The 17,606-nt window shown below is 45.1% G+C and overlaps 1 protein-coding gene across 13 annotated transcripts in view; it reads right to left on the bottom strand.

The window, feature by feature from the left end:
- Positions 1–17,606, bottom strand: part of LOC118390897 (transcription factor 7-like 2) — an 81,305-nt gene that overhangs the window by 7,572 nt on the left and 56,127 nt on the right. For 9 of the 13 annotated variants that reach the window (XM_035781628.2, XM_035781624.2, XM_035781625.2 and 6 more), the window contains 6 exons: positions 14,284–14,407; positions 9,699–9,786; positions 4,252–4,338; positions 3,098–3,217; positions 2,677–2,839; positions 678–785 (listed from right to left, as the gene is read on the bottom strand). In XM_035781628.2, coding sequence (XP_035637521.2) covers positions 678–785; positions 2,677–2,839; positions 3,098–3,217; positions 4,252–4,338; positions 9,699–9,786; positions 14,284–14,407 — 690 coding nt within the window. The remainder of the gene's footprint in view (positions 1–677; positions 786–2,676; positions 2,840–3,097; positions 3,218–4,251; positions 4,339–9,698; positions 9,787–14,283; positions 14,408–17,606) is intronic. The other 4 variants (XM_035781626.2, XM_035781629.2, XM_035781637.2 and 1 more) reach the window with 1 other exon arrangement.

Below are 17,606 nucleotides of genomic sequence, written 5' to 3'. Positions count from 1 at the left end.
TAACAGAGACGTTCTTAGAGACATGTCTCTCTAATACACATCATATTCATCTGCACAGTATTTGAAGCAAGGGATTCGCTACACTACTTCTTAACTCAGTCTACAAGCCCACTACTAATTACAGATTACACAGACAGTGCACATATACTAAGGTCCAGTTACAACAGTACAAAGGTGCCCTCCATGTATATAGCTACCAGTGGTTAAAAAACCTATTATAGTAATAATACAGAGATGAGAGGGGAGCGGGAGGTTTGCAGCTGACTGTGTAATGCTATGTGTAATAAAAGCGGAGCTCGTCATGCGTCCCTAACAGCAAAGCACTCAACAGCCAATTAAATCACCTCACTGAACAGTGCTGAACAGCCATGTCTGACCAACTAATGTCCAGTACGCTCTATCTCATTCTCAAAACCCACTCTAAAGGAATGGCATGCCAAGAGATTATAACACTGGTCATAGAGGTTATAACGCTGGTCATAACAATATGGTCGTAAACTAGTCTCTCTAACAATGTCTGCACTGATACGTGACCAACTCTGGAAATGCGCCAAATAAATATGATTAGATACAATATGTAGATATTTCTATGTGTAGCCACTAGCCTCAATGATTGACAGGTGGCAGGGTGGGTTGATCATGCTGCATGTGTGTAACCAGGAAAAGGCGGGCCTTACGTAGTTGTCTCTGGCGGACCAGCTGGGGTAGAGCTGCATGTGTAGCTGCCGCTCCTTCCTGGCCAGCTCATAGTATTTAGCCTGTTCCTCCCGGGTCAGAGCGTGCCACTGCAGGGAAGACACACACAAGAATGCACCCGTGCACGTGCACGCACGCACGCACGCACGCACGCACGCACGCACGCACGCACGCACGCACGCACGCACGCACGCACGCACGCACACACACACACACACACACACACACACACACACACACACACACACACACACACACACACACACACACACACACACACACACACACACACACACACACACACACAACAAAAATACCATTTAGGTTTTGTTCATTAGCCTAGACCAGGGGTGTAAAACTCATTTTCCCCGCGGGACCCATTCAGTCTTCATTGAGGTCCGGAGGGCCGCACTTAAAATTGAATATATTACCTCGCCATCATTAGCAAAATATAGTCCTCTATCCATCGCTTTCGGAATTTTCGATGCTCCCTGACCGTATATATTTCATTTCGATGACTGTTGTCAAGCTGGACAGAGTGAAGATACTAGAAATGTAGATCCATTACCATTTCTACACAGTTTGTTTTGGTTTTCGTCAGTTCAATGTCGTTTTATTTGCATCCGGCACCTGGCCTTGAGTTTGTGACACGTGGCCTAGACAATGACATGCACAATGACAACTGTTGAGGCTAGGAGGGCTGAGGGAATGTGTCAACTGGTTAGCTACTTCAGTGGGTGTTGAACACATTTCCGACAGCAAATGAACCCATTTCTAATGGTAAACGGGTTAAATTATAGTCATGGTATAAAAGGGACAATCAGCTCGTGGCTCCATGCGTTCTCTGGAAAATAATGCAACTCTGTGGAAGGTCAGTTCCACTCCGTGCTACACACCTTCAATGTCTTTCATTATTCTCCTCAGAACACTAATGAAGTGATAATGCCCGATAAACCGGTGTTTGTAGGATATATTGGCAAACTGTGCCAAGACATACTCCAAACACCGGCTTCGAGGGCATTATCACTTTTATACAACGGGTTACCAACTTATTCATACTATTGAACAAGATATAGTGACATTGGATAGATGAAGGGCCACTGTGAAAAGTTCTGAGACAGACAACATCATGTAAGACAAAAGGAGCTGATCGTGGACTACAGGAAAAGGGCGGGCCGAACAGGCCCCCATTAACATCAACAGGGCTGTAGTGGAGCGGGTCGAGAGTTCCACATCACCAACAATCTATCATGGTCTTAACACACCAAGACAGTCGTGAAGAGGATACGACAAAGCCTTTTCCCTCTCAGGAGACTGAAAAGATTTGGTATGGGTCCCCAGATCCTCAAAAAGTTATACAGCTGCACCATCAAGAGCATCTTGACTGGCATCTGACCGTAAGGCACTACAGAGGGTAGTGTGTACGTCACCCACCCAGTCACCCAAGTCATAGACTATTTACTCTGCTACCGCACAACAAGCGGTACCGGAGTACCAAGTCTAGATCCAAAAGGGTCCTTAACAGCTTCTACCACCAAGCCAAAAGATTGCTGAACAGTTAATCAAATGGCCACCGGACTGTTACATTGACCCCTCCCATAGTTTATTTGGTAAATATTTTCTTAACTCTTCTTGAACTGCACTGTTGTTAAGCGCTTGTAAGTAAGCAAGTAAGGTCTACACTTGTTGTATTCAGCGCATGTGACAAATAAAGTTTGATTTGATTTGATGATATTCATCCCATTGAGATATTTCTGCATCTTGGTCAATGGTATCATATGCAGCAGTCAGTCGCGCAGGGGGTAACTCACAGGGTAGTAATTCACATTACTGAGATATTCCTCTCAAGTCCATCTCTCATGTGTGAAATCAACAGCAGGGGTTGAGATGAGGGATTTGGGAATGAGTCTCTTTGCTGCATGAGTATTCATGGATGTGTGTGTGTGTTTTAGTGTGTGTGTGTGTGTGCTCGCTGCTCACCCTTCTGCCAAGTATCTGGTTGATGGCAGCGCTCTCCTTCAGCGTGCACTCAGCGATCACCTTGGCCCTCATCTCCTTCATGTACAGCATGAAAGCATTCAGAGGCTTCTTGATCACTGGCTTCTTAGGCTCCTTCTCCCGCTTGGGCTCCTGGTGTGGCTTACTGAGGGGGGGCAGAGCAGAGCAAAACAAACAAGATCAACAGGGACACCCGTGGTGAATATGTACACAAGAACATCAAAACAATAAGGCGCTATTCATCCATCTAAGCTTTTGATACACTTTCAATGCATCAATGAGATACTACAGTATTACATGCCATGTAGCTAGCACACACAGATCACACATCTCCTTTGACAGACACGTGTGTCTAACTCTAGGAGTCATTGTAGAGACAGGGATTCACCATGGGGGTACTTACGCGTACACGTTCCTGTCGTATTGGTCATGATGGTCCTGTTTGCCTGAAGGTGGCACGATGGCTGGATGGGGGATCCCTGTTGAGTGCATGCCTGGCCCTAGCATCAGAGAGTGAGAGAACCTAGAAGGGGAGAGACAGAGGGAGGGCGAGAGAGACAAAGAGAGACAGAGACCAAAGCATCAGACAATATGTTTTGTCTTTATATATGGCAACGTGACCATGAAGCGCTGAAGCACGCGGGCGGTTGGTTGGCCCTGAGAGAATGGGCTTCCTGGCAGTCCTCTCAAGAGCGTTAAGACTGTGAGAAGTCTCATCCAACGCCAGCAGATGGAGCTGTGGTCACACTTAGACAAAAGCTAGGCTGCGCTGTAGATACAGTAGTTAACATGAATATACTTGCTCTCGTTTTCATTCGTGTTTCATTAAAGGCTTCTTTTCAGTGTGTTATTTTTTTGAGATTCATATTGTTGATGACATATATTTATTCATTATTGGATTGGGACTGAAAAGTGCCATTTACTGAAACTTTACTGAACATTTTAGTTGCCATGTTGGAAATGTGTGTTTTTGAGTTCCTGAAATTCATATTTTATATAGCTGGTCATTAAATGTATTTTCTGATTTATACAAAAGACATTATTCTTCTAGTGTAAAATCCTACAGTTTCACCCTGAACTGATTGGAAATAGAGAATGCGGTGTGACATAGATGTTTGGTGACATTTAAATGTGAACCATGTCTCCAGTTGGATATATTTCTGAAGCTAACTGAGCTAGCATGTTTGGCTCGCCAGGTACAGCAACAGAGGAGAGATCTCATGACTGAGCCTTTGCCTAAAATAACAACAGTCAACAGCAGACAGTTTGCAGTGGTTTAGCGTCTCTCTTTGTCACAGCAACTGGAGACACACTGCTGCACTCACTCTACTGTCCAGGAGAACAGACGGGTTGTCTCTTCATGTGTGTGTCCACGCAGTTGCAGGGTTTGCTTTAGCAGTTGACACACAGAAAGACAGGACACACATTGCGGAGGCACCTGTACAAGGCAATAGCGAAGGGCACATGGTAGGTGGGAGGAGTAGAAGCATTGGTCTGGAAGGGGTATGTATTTTGCGATTCCCTCCCCAGACTGAAGCGGCTCAGCTCATACTGTACCTGGGGTAGGAAGAGCTGTTGGGGAGACTGGAGGAGTAGGGCTGTCTGAATCCACATGAGGACAGGGGATAGACAGGCTGACTTTGCCTGTGGTTGGGAGGACAAATAGGGATGCAACAGGGTTCAACTAGGCTGCTGACCAAATCCTCACTGCCTAACTCCTTACAATATGTTTAGACCAGTGGAGGCTGCTGAGGGGAGGACGGCTCATACTAAATGCTGGAACGGAGCAAATGGAATGGCATGGAACACATAGAAACCATCTGTTTGATACCATTCCAGGGACCTCCATCATATGTTAGCAAAAAAAAGAAGCTTTTTCACGTCGTATCTTATCATCAGGTGAACGAACATGGCAAGGCGAAGTAATCAACATAAATCATTTTTCATATTATAATTGGAAGAGGAGGTGTAAACTCTAACATAGCCTATTACCTAGAGAGGTAACTCCAAACACATCTTCGCTAAGAGCAGCTCTTTTGCTGGTTAAACAAAGGTTAGCCATGTGTTGGCAAAACATTATGTCGAAGTCAAGAAAGCTTACCAGCAGCCAGTGCCACTTGTTTCACTGGTAGCTTATTCGCGGGAGCTTTTTCAAAGCCTATGTCAGATAATCCAGTGAGTGTAATTGGTTCCAATAAGTGTAATTTGCTCAATATTAGGAGTTTAGAAATTAAATCGACATCATTAGAAATAATATATTTTCCTATGTTCTACTGTAGGTATGTAATTCAAAATGACTTTATTCTGTTATTGCGATATCCATAAAAACATTGGTGGGGTGAAAACAACACTTAAAAAAATATATATATATTTTCGCAGACCCTGGTTGACTAGCCCTGCTATAGGTATATACGGGCAGTCTGGGTTCTCAGTCTGTGTACTAGCTAGCTAATGAGGGGCTTGATCATGACTGGTTATGGAGTTAAGTCCATCCTAATGTACCAGTATTGTTTCTGTCCCTCTCCTCACCCCAACCAGGGCTTGAGCCAAGGACCCTCGGAACACATTACCAACTGCCACTCAAGAAACCTCATTATCTATTGCTCCACAAAAGCTGTGCCCCTTGCAGAGCAAGGGAAACAACTACTTCTAGTTCTCAGAGCGGGTGACGTCACCAACTGAAAGACGAGGAGTGAAATCGGGGAGGTGCATATTTGTTTCTCTTTTGGTCCATTCAACAACAGAGCGATACGATCCTTGTTTCAGCAGGATGTTGTATCTATACCTTATGTCATGCCTTACTGGAATGGATTTATTTGATAATATCGGTTGGGGAAAAGTTTGGATGTTGCCACACGCATACCTACTTGTTAACAAAATGAAGGAAGTTTCCTTTAAAATGATTCAGAAATATTATCCTGCCAACCACTATATGAAGAAGTTTAAGGAAAATATCAACTCAAATTGCTCCTTTTGTAATGACCACCCAGAAACAGTGTTGCATCTTTTTTGGCATTGTATTCATGTAAGAAAACTGTGGCAAGACATCAGTTGATTTATAATTTAACACTTTTATGAAGATCTTACACTATTGTGGGGAGATGTACTGCTTGGATTCTTTACATACAATAGAAATAAGCGGAAACATTTTTATGTAATTCATTTCATTATTCTTTTGGCCAAATTGCACACACACAAATGTAAATTTACAAACAGAAAACCACATTTTCGTACCCTACAAAAAAGAACACACTCACACCCCCACACACTCAGAAACTGAAAATATATGTGTGTACCTTGTACAATCAACTGGTGAGAGAGAGCCTGAAACGTCACATTCATTTGTACATATCCACTGTATACATGTATTGCGGCAAAGTTGGTTCCTGTTCCAGTCACATCTATGGTCACTTTCGCGTGGGTGAAACAAAAACACCCTAATGGTTGGTTGACAATAGAGCCTCCCACAATGCAGGCGATGGCTGCAGGATGAAGGTGGTGAAGAGCAACTGCAGAAACTTGCAGGCGACTGCTGTCAAAACTCCATGACCTTTGATCACTTGATTTTTGTCAAGTTCATGGAGTCAACGTGTCGAAGGCGCAAGTCGAAAATGTTTATCCCCATAATGCAGCACACTTTGGTCACCGACTTGACACATGTGATCTGCTCGAACGCGCCCACAATGCTGAATCTTCCAACAAAAGCTAACTAGCAAGCTACTGTAGTTAGTAGTGCTAATGCTTACATCATTATGAGTATTCACGAGTCATTGCAGTAGCCTCCCGAGTCACAGCTGCTGTGCTCAGCTGACCCAACGATCGCGGAGAAACATTCTGATCTACGGACTGATTTCTGATAACAGTCGGTTCCTCTTAATTGTGGGGCTGCATGTCTAAGTAAGCTTTTTATGTCAGTGACGGAAAAGCTAGCTAACTAGCTAGCTAACTATGTCAGGAGCCTAAGTTAACAGTTAGCTACACAGCTGATGAGGTGCCTGGCGACTAACGTCCTGAATTTGTGCAGGAGATAGCCACTGGTATGTTTCTATATTCTCACAATTGCAAACTATTAAATCACTGTCACATTTGTAATAATTTAGCTATTTAGTTGTTCTTCCTATTTCATGGAGAGTCATACGAGAGTGCAGTGATATAACAAAAATGTGGAACTATGTTTTCAAATTTGGATATGAGTTCCACGTCCTACAAGAGAGAAAGATCGGTTGAGGGACGAGCTTCGTTTCCTTATTCAAACGGTTATTACAGTGACATTTGGCTTGCCATCCAATATTCCATGACCCTATATAGAGTATCTCTGGCGACCTTCACTGCTAACCTCACTAAGGGTCCTGCTGTATGTACAGATGTATGATCTTAATTTGATCACCCTGCTTTGCACAGCAGGAAATGCAAACTTCAAATCAAATCCAATAAAATGTTATTGGTCGCATACATATATTTAGAAGATGTTATTACACACAAAAAAACAAAATACTGCAGTTTCTTAGGATCCATGAACAGGGCGTCCATGTCTATTGTGTATCGTGTACTCAAGGTTTAAAAAAGTTTATAATGTTTGTAATGTCCAATATCACATTTCAGACTTGATTTGCCCAAAAAATTTATCAACCCCTACAAAAATGTCCATTAATTATAATCCAGAAAATAATTCTAAATTCCTGTTGCTGCAGGATTATTTTCCTACTGTGAGAAACTGGTCAAATGAAGATTCTACACCTGTATAACATGACTGTGTGAAGGGTGGTGGATGTATGTATGGTGGGGGGGTGGGGGGCAGGAATCTTTGATATACAGCAGCACCCCCTTTCCCAGCCCTCCTTAGCCCCAGGAGGTCCCTGAGATCAAGGAAGGCAGAGGAGGCTCAGTGTCAGGGAGGCTCCCAGGTCCAGAGGGTTCTCTCAGGGAGGGATTCACTTGCTAATCCCAGCCAACAGGCCCATTAGGAGCAACATCCACATCCAGGACCCAACTAACACCTCTCCTCTCCACAGCCCTGTCTGTCCTCTGCTGGGGAGAGAACATTTCCTGTTTGTGTTGTGGCACAGATGGGGTTTTCCTGTGTATTTGCATACCGATACATTTGTGATTTGTCCCTCTCATGTCCCTTTAAGAGTACCAACTATTCAAACTCTATAGAGAAATCTCAATCCATGTAAAAAAAAAAATAAAAAACTTAAACCTGTATCTGAACTTCTTTGAAACAAATTAACTGTGAAATGTACCGCAATCTGCTAGGCTATGCCTACAGTGGGCTGCCTAGCTTCATGTGTAAAGAAGACAATACACATCCTCCCAGGCCCCAGTCACGTGCCATACATACGGTGGCTGGAGTGAGTCACATCCAGTTCTTTGTCATCCCCTTTCCTTGCTCTCTCTTTCCCCACACAATGAGGGACACAAGAAAACCAAACAAATGCATAATCTGCACTAAGAAGATTACGAGTTTGTAAACAAGATGATTTGTTGACAATACCACAGAAACTCCACAGTGACCATTAACTGTTTGAAATTAAAAGTCAGTGAGAGAGAGCCCAGAGAAATAGCAGACCTCTGCCTCGTGCGGACGGGAGCCTGTCTAGGGAGTGCCAAAGTCCTCCACCAGCTTTAAAAACACACAGCATGGGTGTGAATGGAAGTAGTATTAGCTGTCATTCTATTATGGTGAACCAAATCCCCATCACATTTAAGATAAGCCCACAATTGTCCAGGGGGATTCGCTCTTAAGTTATTCTGCCAGTTACAGATTTTTAATACATGGATTTGTAAAGTTGAGCTCAAGTCAATGGATGGATTGTTAGCCACAGCGTGTCTGAGATTATGGGTGTTAAAACATGTTCTGATTTGGCATCGTATCCACATTCTGTGATAGTGCCTTAGAGGCCGGGAAGGCAAGGAAGACAGTAGTTTCATTTTGAGAGTGGAACTCCAGGCTAGATATGATCAATGAATCAGGGCATTCGTATCTTAGGAAGTGAACTATTCAATGACCAAATTTGTCACGATAACTAGCTTTATAGGAGCTACTAACTGTGTGGGATGAAGTGGTTTGTATTTGCATTTATTATGGATCCCCATTAGCTGCTGCGGAGGCAGCAGCTGCTCTTCCTGGGGTCCAGCAAAATTAAGACAGTTTACACAAATTTTAAAAACATTACAATACATTCACAGATTTCACAACACACTGTGTGCCCTCAGACGCCTACTCCACCACCACCACATATCTACAGTACTAAATCCATGTGTACGTGTGTGTATAGTGCGTATGACCACACGACTGAACAGTAGTCCAGGTGCGACAAAACTAGAGTCTGTAGGACCTGCCTTGTTGATAGTGCTGTAAGAAGGTAGAGTAGCGCTTTATTATGGACAGACTCCCCCCCCATCTTAGCTACTGTTGTATCAATATGTTCTGACCATGACAGTTTTCAATCTCGGGTTACTCCAAGCATTTTAGTCACCTAGTTGAGTTTTAGTGTTTAGTGAATGATTTGTCCCAAATACAATGCCTTTAGTTATAGAAATATTTAGGACTAACTTATTCCTTGCCATCCACTCTGAAACTAACTGCAACTCTTTGTTAAGTGTTGCAATCATTTCAGTCACTATAGTAGCTGACGTGTATAGTGTTGAGTCATCCGCATACATGGCTTTACTCAAAGCCAGTGGTATGTCGTTAGTAAAGATTGAAAAAAGTAAGGGTCCTAGAGAGTTGCCCTGGGGATTTCCTGATTCTACCTGGATTATGTTGGAGAGGCTTCCATTAAAGAACACCATGTAAAAAAAGTATTGAGTGGCTGAGGTGAAGCTGGATTGGTTGATGTAATAGTGGTGAGTAGTCAAGGTGTGTGTGTGTATGCGGCATGTGCGAGTGCGAGAGAGTATGTGTGTGTGTGTGTGTGTGTGTGTGTACTTGAGAGTATATGAGTGTGTGTGCACGAGAGACAGAGTGTGTATGTGTGTGTGTGTGCGTGCGTGAGACTTACCAGCCCATGGAGGGGGGCATCTGTCCCACACCGCCCTGAGGTAGGGAGTAGAAGCCTGAGATGTCCTGGGACTGGGGCCTGTGAACGCCTGGAGGGGACACACAGGAGACGACAGGCTTGTTAACTCAGGGCCCCTGACTCAGCAAGGGCCTCATTACCTGGCTGGGAACCTAACATTACACACACAGGTCAAACACACAACCTCCCCCATTCTCATACACCCCTACTGGGAGGGTCAAGGGGGTGTTGATGTACGATGTACGAGAACTAAGGCCTAAAGTCAGCCCTCCAGCATCTTGTTGAACCACTACCAAGTGAAATGAAGAAACTCAGAGCCGTGAACTATGTTCTTTGTTTCCACTCCTTTGTAAACAGCCAGTTTCCTGTGAACATGACTTTGACATTCTGAGCTTACGTCATCTTCTCCTAGGACAAGCAGTTTTACTGTCTGGCCCCTGCTGCTTGCATCACACCACCAACAATTGTCTCATGGCAAAAGAGGGATCTTGATCCAAGCCACAAGTTCCCTTCCCATGATGTGTCAGTCAATCAGAAGCCTGTGAGGTTAGGACCCCACTCACTACTTCACCCCGCTCCACAGACACCCACCCTACTGACGTTCGCTAGGCCAGACAGCGAAATGGTTTTAATAAACGGGACGTTTTCCATTATCGAGTCGGCCGACATAAAAGAGCAGCGTCCCGAAACAAAACAAAAAAAGTCTCTCTCTGTGCCTTTAAAAGGAAGTCCTTTGTCAACAGCGAGCACCTAGCACTTAAGCGCAACCCGAAGGTAACCTATATTTGTTGCAGAAGAATGCTGCAGATTACTGCAATTTGCCGTCGCTGCAGGCCTGTTTCTGGACTGGATCATTTAGAAATCTGAAGGACTGGAATGTACCTCTCTCGTCCCTCCCTCCCTCCTAAAAAAAGCCTTGGTCCCTCGTGTACAGACCACTGTGCAGTCTCAATCTCTACTCTCCCAACACAGGTCTCCAGAAACAACTTTAACCCCACTTGATATTTAATGCGTTTATGACGCACTTCAATACTTAGCCTTTAAAATGTTTTTAAAAACCGACATTTAACTTTAACTTGAATCTATTCAGGTAAATTCAAAATGAAATGTCACTTTTGATTTATTTATCGGTTAAAATGTAGTAATTGCACTGTTTTGTTTCTTACGGTAAAGAAAAACATTGAATCCGTTAAAACAAACCTCTGTGAAATGATACCAGACACAAGGTCGTTCAGTATCTCTCAGGTGAAACAACATAGTCAAAGAAAAACGCAATATGTTTTTAGGATACACGGCGCAAAATTGCATTTCAATACTGACAACCAGTTACTGTAGCCAAAACCACAGAAAGAGAAACTGTTATTGTATCGGAATCCAAAATGACTGGACAGTAGCTCTTGTGCTGTGCCTGAAAAAAGACCCAAAGAGAAACACCTGTAGAGTACAGTGCATTACAGTAGCTTTCGTTTCTCCTGTACTTTTCTATTTTTCACTCTGTACCTCACCCTAGCGCAGGCAAAGCTGCACACGTAAACAAACGTGACAACATGGTGTGACTTTGATCGTTTGGTACGATGGTTGACACCGAATGACTAATAGTCCATGTCTGTAGTGAATGCACTGACTGACAGATTGACTGACATGCAGACAGACTGGCTGGCTGAGTGGGGTAATGGAAATGGATGGAGAGTGCTTGGAGGGACTATTGTCAGAGAAGCTGCTGGAAACTCTGACTGATTGTCAGCTGCAGTCTCTGCACACTGCAAAGTGAGGTACTTGTGGGAAATCAATGTGAGGATACTGAGGTAGGCCTGCAGCGCAAGGGTGTGTGGTAAGAGAGGTGAGGTGTGATGATGTCTGAGGTAAGAGGATGTAGCACAGTAATAGGGGCGAGGTGAGATGGTGTCAGAAGGACGTAAGGCGGTGTCCGCTGTGTACAGGTAGGGCCAGACCTCTCACTGTGGGGTGAGTCCCTGGTTCTCGGCCCTCGCGTCACCCCTGGGCATTGTCACGTTACCTAGCTGCTACACCACTCAGCCCCAGTCTAGAAAAGGGATGAGGTTGTCTGGGCTGGGGCCTGCTGCCTTGCTCTGTCTGTGGAGGGGGTTTTGTCTCTGCGCCTGCCCGTCTCTCAGAGTGGACAGAGATAGGCCCCGATGCAGGCAGCAGCACTGACAGACAGACCCAGCCTTGGCCAAAGACCAACTACAGCCACACTCCAACACTGATTGCTATTCAGCCAGAGTCAGTCTTCACCGGAGTGATGCAAGAGGACATTTTCATTGGCTTGTTAATTAAAGTGTGACTCCGGCTGTGTTCGGGTTAAAATGGCATTTTCATCCCACTGAAAATGAATTGGATCCATTGAATTGATAAAGATGAACTCAAACACATTTGTCATCTCTCTCTCTCTGGATTTGAGTGGCATCTTTGCGGGAGATGTTTAGGAGAGTGATGGAGTGAGCGCGGTGGGTGTGGGTCTGTGAGGGACTATGCGAGCCAAGTGTGCGAGCGACTGTGTAAGAGTAGCGTGCCAAGCAGAACCTTCCTTGTGTGCTGCCGAGATGGCCCTGTGTGATTGTCACCCTAATTGCTCCCAGCTGTGTGCGTGTGTGTGTGTGTTTGAGAGGGGGTTGTGTGGCAAGCAGCCCTTCGTGGGGAAGGGACCACTTCAAGTGCGGTGGTGGGACCGCCGGAGGCTCACTGGAAAGAAGGGCCTGTCTCTGAGCTGCACCATTTCTCCCAGCTAGTGCTCTACTTTTGACCAGGGCCTATAAGGAATAGGGTGTCATTTGGGATGCAGCCCCTGTCTCTGGGCTGCAGCTGCTGCTCGGCTCCACACGGCTCCACCGCTGCAGTTCAGGAACCATGGGTGTGGGGGTGTGTGTGTGTGTGTGTGTGTGTGTGTGTGTGTGTGTGTGTGTGTGTGTGTGTGTGTGTGTGTGTGTGGAGGTTTGGGAAAGACGGCAGCAGCACAACACAGGGCCAGGGGTTTCCCATGACTGTGTGAACTGACCAGGAAAAACTCCAGACCCAAGTAATATGCTATTAATAAGGGCCCATAGTTTTTCATGATAAGGTCATAGCAGTGGCACAGTACAGGTATGACTTAAGAGAAGGGAGAGGCTCCACAGAGGCATTGGCCCAAGTAGATGGTGAAGGGGGAACCATATTCTTCTTTCAGGATTGTTGTTCAAATTCAGGTGGAAGTACTACTTCAATTAGATTCAGGTGAAATAAGGGCCATATAAAATGTGAATCGAGAAGGACCGTGGACTATTGTATTACTCTGCTGTGTGGTGACTGACAGGAGAAGTCAGGCCTTCCCACTCATCTGGCTAGTGTGCGTTAAGATGAGGGAGATGATGATGAGGGGGAAGGCCTGACTTCTCCTGTCAGTCACCACAGCAGAGTAAGACAATAGTCCACAGTCCTTCTCAAGACGATGATGAGGGAGATGATGATGAGGGAAATGATGATGATGGAGATGGTGATGAGGGAGACGGAGAAGATGGAGAAGAGGGAGACGGTGATGAGGGAGATGATGATGAGGGAGATGATGATGAGGGAGATGGTGATGCGGGAGATGATGATGAGGGAGATGATGATGAGGGAGATGATGATGGTAATGGGAGATGATGATGAGGGAGATGATGATGAGGGAGATGGTGATGAGGGAGATGGTGATGAGGGAGATGATGATGAGGGAGATGATGATGAGGGACATGGAGATGATGATGAGGGAGATGGTGATGAGGGAGATGATGATGAGGGAGATGGTGATGAGGGAGATGGTGATGAGGGAGATGATGATGAGGGAGATGATGATCATGAGGGACATGGAGATGATGATGAGGGAGATGGTGATGAGGGAAATGATGATGATGGAGATGGTGATGAGGGAGATGATGATGAGGGAGATGGTGATGAGGGAGATGTGATGAGGGAGATGATGATGAGGGAGATGGTGATGATGAGGGAGATGGTGATGAGGGAGATGATGATGAGGGAGATGGTGATGAGGGAGATGATGATCATGAGGGACATGAAGATGATGATGAGGGAGATGGTAATGAGGGACATGGAGATGATGATGAGGGAGATGGTGATGAGGGAGATGGTAATGAGGGAGATGATGATCATGAGGGACATGGAGATTATGATGAGGGAGATGATGATGAGGGAGATGGTAAATGAGGGAGATGATGATCATGAGGGACATGGAGATGATGATGAGGGAGATGGTAATGAGGGAGATGATGATCATGAGGGACATGGAGATGATGATGAGGGAGATGGTGATGAGGGATATGGTAATGAGGGAGATGATGATCATGAGGGACATGGAGATGATGATGAGGGATATGGTAATGAGGGAGATGATGATGAAGGAGATGATGATGAGGGAGATGATGATGAAAGAAATGATGATGTGGGAGATGGTAATGAGGGAGATGACGATGAAGGAGATGATGATGAGGGAGATGATGATGAGGGAGATGGTAATGAGGGAGATGATGATGAGGGAGATGGTGATGAGGGAGATGATGATGAGGGAATGACCTACCTTTCTGGCTCATGTCTGTGGGCAGGTGAGGGGGGCTGGGGTTGAAGTGGTCATTGCTGTACGGCAACAGGGACGTCAGGGGGTGCATCCCGTGAGACTGCTGGACCACCGAAACTTTGTTGGACTGCAACAGAGAGAGAGAGACAGAGACAGAGAGAAAGAGAGAGCACGAAAGAAAGAAAGAGTGTGAGAGAGAGAGAGACAGAGAAAGAGAGAGAATGAGAGAGAAAGAGAGGCGGTCGTCATTTTAAGTATGGTTTGGAACAAACATGTGCTTTGGAGGCTGAATACATTTGCTCCCATTGGGTTGGCTGGGGATTCGGGGAGGGGTGGAGGGTGTGGGGGTACATTTGATCGATAGGCCTTTGATGATCAAGGGAGGCTGTGTGAGAGCTTGTTTGCTTTCATGTTTCTGTTTACAAATGGCTTTCAATAACTTACGTGAAATCCAGTTATTTCTAATGCTAACAGCATGCTGTTTGACATATGATATGTTACAGTGGTTACCATGTTGGAGGTATTCGCCCGTTCTTGGACATAGTTGCAATAGCAGAGCCTTTCATATTTATTCAATGTGTGTGTGTGTGTGTGGTGTGTGACGGTTTGGCAGAGGCATTGATTTCCATGTGTATGTACATATTTATGAAAAAGTTTTAAAAAATTTTCCCCCGCTGCTCTGAAGAGTCCAGCAGCAGCACTACTGAGAGAGGCTCGTCCTACTGCTTCACGGTGCCCCCTGCTGTTTTACAAAGCGAATGCCTTATCACTTTAAGGCAGTTCTTCCACGCGCGCCGACACACATTAAAACATACTTTCAACATTCCCCTCTATCACCTGATCACATCAAACGTAGACCTAACACTGGATCTCAGGAGTATTTTTTGCATCTGACAAACCACGTGGTCTAACAGTATATTCAGGAGCAGGGCATCACTCTCTCTTTCTCTCTCCTTCTCACTCTCTCTTTAGCTGTCTCTCTCTCTCCCTCTCTCTCTTTAGCTCTCTTTCTCTCTTTCTCTTTAGGTCTCTCTCTCTTTCTCTTTAGCTCTCTCTCTCTCTCTTTAGCTCTCTCTCTCTTTCTATTTAGCTCTCTCTCTTTCTCTTTAGCTCTCTCTCTTTTTCTGTTTAGCTCTCACTCTCACTTTCTCTAGCTCTCTCTCTCTCTCTTTAGCTCTCTCTCTCTCTCTTCTAGCTCTCTCTCTCTTTAGCTCTCTCTCTTTCTCTTTAGGTCTTTCTTTCTCTTTAGCTCTCTCTCTTTCTTTTTAGCTCTCTCTTTAGCTCTCTCTTTCTCTTCAGCTCTTTCTCTCTAGCTCTCTCTTTCTCTTTAGGTCTCTCTTTCTCTTTAGGTCTCTCTTTCTCTTTAGCTCTCTCTCTCTTTTTAGCTCTCTCTCATTCTCTTTAGCTCTCTCTCTCTCTCTCTTTAGCTCCCTCTCTTTCTCTTTATAGCTCTCTCTCTCTCTTTAGCTCTCTCTCTCTCTCTCTTTAGCTCTCTCTCTCTCTTTAGCTCTCTCTCTCTCTCTCTTTAGCTCTCTCTCTCTCTCTTTAGCTCTCTCTCTCTCTTTAGCTCTCTCACTCTCTCTCTTTAGCTCTCTCTCTTTCTTTAGCTCTCTCTCTTTCTCTTTAGCTCTCTCACTCTCTCTTTAACTCTTTCACTCTCTCTCTTTAGCTCTCTCTCTCTTTCTCTCTTTCTTTAGCTCTCTCTCTCTCTTTTGCTCTCTCTCACTCTCTCTTTAGCTCTCTCTCTCTCTTTCTCTTTAGCTCTCTCTCACTCTCTCACTCTCTCTTTAGCTCTCTCACTCTCTCTTTCTTTAGCTCTCTCACTCTCTCTTTAGCTCTCTCTCTCTCTCTTAGCTCTCTCTCTCTCTCTCTTTAGCTCTCTCTTTCTTTAGCTCTCTCACTCTCTCTTTAGCTCTCTCACTCTCTCTCTCTTTCCCTTTAGCTCTCTCTCTCTCTTTAGCTCTCTTTCTCTTTAGCTCTCTCTTTCTCTTTTTCTCTTTTTAGCTCTCTCTCTCTCTTTTAGCTCTCTCTCATTCTCTTTCTCTCTCTTTCTCTCTCTCTCTCTATGCTGGGAGTGATTGGTGCATGCTGGGAATTGTTTGAGTGAAGGAGTGCGTGTGTTGTGGAGAGTTAGATATTCACAACTTTCTTTCGGTTTTCTATTTCTTGGTGCATGATTAACGTTATTATTTTTTTTGTGTGGTAGAATTAAGTATTTTGTTTTGCGTATCAGAATTACCCAGATTTTGGCGGGGATGGCAGCCCGAATGGGGATGCCGTCCCTGTCACTTCGGCACGGCTTTAGGTGTGTTACTGAAGCTGCTGTCACGGTGGAGGAGTTTCTGGTCGCCGTAGGAGAGAAGGTAGGATATGAGAATATCGCTTATGCATCTCGGATGAATAAAGCTGTGGTGGTATTTCTTAAAGAAGAGTGTCTGGTAGATCGTATGGTTGAGCATGGTGTACTTCTTAAAGGAATGTTTATTCAAGTTACGCCGCTTTTTTTCCCCGTCAACAAGGGTAACGATTTCAAATGTACCACCGTTTATTCCTAATGAGCTATTGGAGCGCGAGTTATTGCGCTTTGGGAAGTTCGCCAGTTCAATTAAGGTTGTCCCGTTGGGTTGCAAACACCCGGCGTTGAAACAGGTAATGTCATTTCGGCGACAGGTGTTTATGTTTTTGGACTCACCGGAGCAGACTTTAGAGTTATCGTTTAAAATCAAGTATGACAACAGATTGTATATGGTTTATGCTAGTACGGGTAATCAACGGTGTTTTGAGTGTGGAGAGTTTGGTCATAAGCGACATGCTTGCCCGAAAAGGGAGAAGGCAGAGGGAGGGGCACAGGTGGTTATCGTAACGCCTGGGCCCGCTGATGTAGGGAGAGGTGAGCTGACAGCGGTAGAGCAGCCACAAGCACCTGTTGCTGAGGAACAAGTTATCCTTGTTGAGGGCACGGGGTTGCAACTTGTATTAGAAGGTAATGTTATGCAGCAGAAAAATATTGTTGTAGAAGGTAAGGATGTATCTGAAGAGCCAGTTCCTCAGACTGGTGAGCAGGTGCCCAGTATGAGTGCTGGGGTAAAGGAGGGGGTTCATGTGGAGCTAGGCTCCCAGGGAGTGGAGGAGATGCCCACTACGAGTGCTGGGGTTCATGTAGAGCTAGGCTCCCAGGTAGTGGAGGAGTTGTCCATTATGAGTAATGAGGTACAAGAGGGTTTTCATGTGGAGCTAAGCTCTCAGGTAGTGGAGGAGATTCCCACTACGAGTGCTGGGGTTCATGTGGAGCTAGGCTCCCAGTTAATGGAGGAGATGCCCACTAT

This window comes from Oncorhynchus keta, chromosome 12 (assembly GCF_023373465.1).
Source record: "Oncorhynchus keta strain PuntledgeMale-10-30-2019 chromosome 12, Oket_V2, whole genome shotgun sequence".
In the NCBI taxonomy this organism is placed as follows: domain Eukaryota; kingdom Metazoa; phylum Chordata; class Actinopteri; order Salmoniformes; family Salmonidae; genus Oncorhynchus; species Oncorhynchus keta.
Note: the sequence above shows the minus strand (reverse complement) of the source record. Positions and strands in the feature narration are given on the sequence as shown.